Below are 4,997 nucleotides of genomic sequence, written 5' to 3' on the forward strand. Positions count from 1 at the left end.
TCTAGGGCAGGGAAAGAGATCCTTCTTAAATTAGTTGCTCAAGCAATCCCTTCTTACTATATGAGTGTGCCTTTGCTTCTTTCTTCCTTGTGTGAGAAGATTCAAAGGAGCTGAATTCCTTTTGGTGGAGTTTTGATTTTGAGAGACCGTATGTATATTGGTAAGGAGTTTAAATGGGGTTTAAAAACCTTCGTAATTTTAACTTAACAATGTGAAGTAGACAAGGGTGGCATATCCTTTTAGATCCTAGCTCTTTCTTCTTGTTTTTTTTTTTTTTTTTTTTTTTTTTCAAAGTTAAATATTTCTTAAATAGGAATTTTCTTAGAGCACAGTGGAGTTCAAACCCGAGTTTTATTTGTAGTATTATGCAGACTATAGATCTGATAAATTTGGAAATGAGATGGAGGGTAGGAAATGGAAGATAGATTAAGGTCTGGGGTGATTCTTGGTTGCCTGGAGAAAATCAGTTTGTATAACTCTCAAAAAGAACTTGTTTGAACATACTCTCCAACAAAAGTAGAGGCACCAGGCAACATTGATTTTGCCATAAGACAAAACATCCAAATTCACAAGATAAACTAATCACAAAACTAATGTCTCTGTGTCAGCAAAAAATGAATACAATAAAACCGAAGGAATTGTTTACAACACAAAAATGCACATACAATCAGCAGAGAGAATACAATTTGCAACACATTCTTAGAAATAATAAAATCCATCAGAAAGTGTTTACAACTACAAAATCAGAAGTTATCATATTGACAACTTTCTCGAGAATAAAAAGATATGATTGAAGCAGCTGGCATATATACAGAAACAGGATGACACCTCAACATGACTAATCACAGTTTAAATTCAAGCGGCATATGATTGATTTTACCACCAAAGCAGAGCAAGGACCACTAAGAAACCAATCAACAGAAGAAGATTCTTCAAAACATTATCAGCATGCTGACCTCGTCTCATTGGTTGGGGGAATCCATGTGCATGGCCACCATGAAATGAATGATATCCATATGGAAAACTAGATGTTGTCCCATATACTGTAGCATCCGGGAAACCATGAAATTGTACATTGAACAATGAAGGGAATAAAGCAAGACCACCAAAAGCAGTTGATAATGTAAAGTTACCAATCCTTGCAGTTGCCATCGGTACAAATCCTCCCATCAATCCAAACCCATCATTGGGAAAATTATTAGCTCCATGTGGCGGGGAAGGGGAAGGAGAATGGGCAGTTTCAGGTCTTTGCCCAGCAGGGCGACTAGGAATATCAATACCCGGATATGATTTGGCTCGAGGATCCGTCTGATGTTTGCCTCTGCCATAAAGAGGAACCAATTTTTCTTCTTGTATAAGAGCTTTACAAACTGGGCACTCATGAGAATGTGAATGATGATGAAGCCATCTATACAGGCAAGGCCAGCAGAAGAGATGACCACAAAGGGTTACAATCGGATCTTGAGCTAATTCAAAGCATATATTGCATTCGAAATCACCGGCATCATTGGCATTATTGCCCGAGCAGGCCGAACTTTCAGGTGGCATGCTTGTTGATTCACCAAACCCGCTTGCCATCTCTATATCTAAAAGCCAAAGTGATACTGCCTGTAAATAGACAACCCAACATAAACCTTCTTGATAAAATCACTACGAGACTCGAGTAAAGCAAACCAAAAAAAAAAAAAAAAACAGAGACTCAGATTTCATATAAAAACCAAATTAATACACACGATCTCCATAGAAAAAATCGATAATTGAAGTTCAGAATCAAGAAGACCAAATCAGAAACACATATTCATCAAGTCCAATATAAAGCAACCGATCACATTGTAAATCCCCATTTCCCAGCCTAGTATGCAAAATCCAATTCCAATTAACATCTATAGAAGAAATTGACAAATTTAAAAAAAATCCCAATTTCCCCATTCCTTTCCCGTCTCTTGAATCAGCAAATCAGCTCATAAATATCGAAACAAAGAACTAAAAACAACGAAATGAGGAGAAAGAATCAGAGATTACTGACCTGAGCTTCACTTGTACTGAACAGTTGATGAAGCTAAACTTTGATCGATCGAGGGACAGAGGGAGAGATAGATTAGAGAGAAAATTCGCCGAATACGAAGTCTACGAGAGGAACCTAAATATTAGGCAAGAACTCGACAACATTTCTGGAAGATTCTGGAGGGTGCTCCACAATTTCTCGTTGCTACATGCCAGCTCCTCCTCCCACAGGGGAACGATGGGCCATAACTTTTGTTACAATAAATCTCTACTTCTTTAGCTATCGTGGGCACATCTCATCCTACGGTTTTGTTGCTTATGATAAAAGAGAGGATTCCTCAGACCGTACGATTTGCAGACTTCCGCCCACGAATGTAAATGAGCTGGACTGTCACCACATCAATTGACCTTGGCTGATAACTGGATGTAAGCTTAGGCCCAATATGTGGTCCTGAGTTTTTATTTTATTAATTAAATAGTTATTTCGTTAAATTTATAGTTAATTAGTAATAAATAGAAATAAATTGAATTCTATTAATAGGATTTAAGTTTCTTCTTAAACAAGGATAAAAAGAAAACAAGCACAATGTTGACCAGCAGCCTAAGGGCATCAAACCTCTTATGCACAATGTCTACCAGACTTGCAATATTAAGCATTTTGGAAATAAATTTTTAAATTTTATTTTCTAGTAGCAATTGGTGGTTAAAATCTTATGCTTGCAATGTCTCTAACTATTACCAGATGATTCATACATTAAGGAAAAAAATTCATTAACACATTGTTAAATTTTGATTTCGATATATATTTTATTATTTTCACTGTTATATTTCATTAATTAAATTTAATAAAAAGCTATTTAGTCTCTATTTTTTATTATTTAACTCTCATTTACTTATTTTTAAAAAATAGATTAAAGTATTTTTTTGATATGTTGATATTCAATTAAGTGGACGGAGAAAATAAAATATTTATCGGAATTAAAATTTATAGATGATTAATAAGATTTTAAAAATATATTTGATCAACTTATTAATAGTAACATTGTACATAGACTTCTTTTAATTTTTTTTTTTTTCATCAAAGTGAGGCGAGATTTGAGAGAGTTGAATTCAAAATTTACCAAATCAATTTTATAATGTTATTACTGAATTAAGCCCATCACTACAAACTTTTTTTTTTTTTTTTTCCTTTAACTCACCCTACATAAGCTCATTATTTCCACGATTTTCTCAAAGATAAAAGGGATATTGCAAGCCCAAAGTCCTTTCTTGTTTCTTATATATATACTGTAAATTTTAATTTTGATATTTGAAGTTTAATTTATGTCTTAGTTCATGAAATCACCTTTTACGAAACTTTTCGGCACTCACAAAATTAATTCAATGATAAATACATTCAAGTAAATTTGAAAAGTTTCAAATTCTATTTTCCTATCTCCCAATTTTCATTAAAAAAAAATCTATACATTAAATTTTGCATATTTTTCTCCACTGATATTCTATATTATTTTAGATTTTGGAATTATTAGGATTCAGATTTTTATTTATTTATTTATTTTGATATTTCAGATAACTTAGAATTTAGTTTTAGTTGCATGGTATGTTATTTGCACTCATTCTATATTTATTATTTACTTTTATACATTTTCTATTAATTTTTTGTTGGGTGCTATACTATTATGAATGCAGGCTAAAAGATCTCCATTCCAATTAATAAATCACTTACTCGACAACAACATTTTTAAATGGGATCATTGCTTTTATTTTTAGACACTTTATTAAGAATGGAGGACTTTCAACAATGCATATTAACCCAAACCAGTGATTGAAAAAAATAAAATAAAAATTAAATTCAAATACTATAAATTGAAACATGATTTAATATCAAAATAACTATATATAATTTATTATATTAGATAAATTATAACATAATGGCAATGGCCGATTGAGCTGTTGTTTGGAATCAAGCCTTTAACTTAAATCTCTTTTTTAATTAAATTTTTTCTTAGTCTTTTAGACTTTTTTTTTTTTTTTGGTTTTTAAATATGTTTTTCTCTACACTTTTCGTTAATTGGTCATTCTTACAATTCATATCGATTTTGTAATTCTATTTTGACTCTTGTGATTTTTTCATGATTCGCTCATCTTTATAATTTCTTCATAAGATTCAAATCGATTTTATTTTGATTCGATACACATGTGAACTGCACAATTCTAATAACAATAATTATAATGAAATATTATAAACATAAGCAGTAATATATGAATTTTTTAATTTATTTATTAATATTGGATATTTAATAAATTTATTATTAACATATATTTTAAGAAAATTATTATAATTCAATTATACTATAGATGGTAAGTTAAAAAAGTGATTTATTGCTTAGATTTATCATAATACAATAAAAATTTTAGAATTAATTGTTAAATACTTTATTTTACTTAAATTGTTGATTTTCAATAATAAACTTATGTTTAATAATTTATAATTTAAAAAATATAATTAATTTTTTAGTATATATAATTTTTTTATTTATAATTAATATCTTATATTTTTTATTTAATAATTTATAATTTTTATTTGTAATTAATATCTTATATTTTTTTATTTTAATATATATAATAAAAAATATTATTTACAACAATTTACTCTTATTAGAAAATTTAATATTTTTTGTTTTTAAATATTTTATTTTAATAGCATTAGAATTATAATTATTAAAGTAAAAGTTAATATATTAAAAATATTTTGAAAATAATAAAATTTGAAATGCTTAAATTTACTAAATATATTACATTTCAATTTTAATTTTAAACTTTTTTATTTTTTTATTATTGACAAAAATTTTAAATATATAAAATTAATTTCTGCTATATTTTTAATTTAAAATATATTATATTATAAATTATAAAAATTTATTTCTAAAACTCGAATGTAAAGTAATTTAAAAAAAAATTAAAAATTAAGTTATAATTATAAAACTTTTATT

General features: G+C 28.3%; 1 protein-coding gene across 3 annotated transcripts; it reads right to left on the reverse strand.

Moving 5' to 3' along the window:
* Window positions 1-253: 253 nt before the first annotated feature.
* Window positions 254-2,393, reverse strand: LOC110628141 (E3 ubiquitin-protein ligase RNF185). Of its 3 annotated transcripts, none has more exons than XM_021774653.2 (2): window positions 2,027-2,393; window positions 254-1,586 (listed from the first exon to the last, which is right to left on the reverse strand). In XM_021774653.2, exon 2 carries the CDS (start codon window positions 1,576-1,578, stop codon window positions 877-879), a length of 702 nt encoding a protein of 233 aa, XP_021630345.1. In that variant the 5' UTR covers window positions 1,579-1,586; window positions 2,027-2,393; the 3' UTR covers window positions 254-876. The 3 variants fall into 3 exon arrangements, with proteins under 3 accessions (XP_021630345.1, XP_021630343.1, XP_021630342.1); XM_021774651.2 differs by having other exon boundaries at window positions 254-1,618; window positions 2,028-2,390; XM_021774650.2 differs by having other exon boundaries at window positions 254-1,608; window positions 2,027-2,387.
* Window positions 2,394-4,997: the final 2,604 nt, after the last annotated feature.

Source organism: Manihot esculenta, chromosome 12 (genome assembly GCF_001659605.2).
Source record: "Manihot esculenta cultivar AM560-2 chromosome 12, M.esculenta_v8, whole genome shotgun sequence".
NCBI classification, from domain to species: Eukaryota; Viridiplantae; Streptophyta; class Magnoliopsida; order Malpighiales; family Euphorbiaceae; genus Manihot; species Manihot esculenta.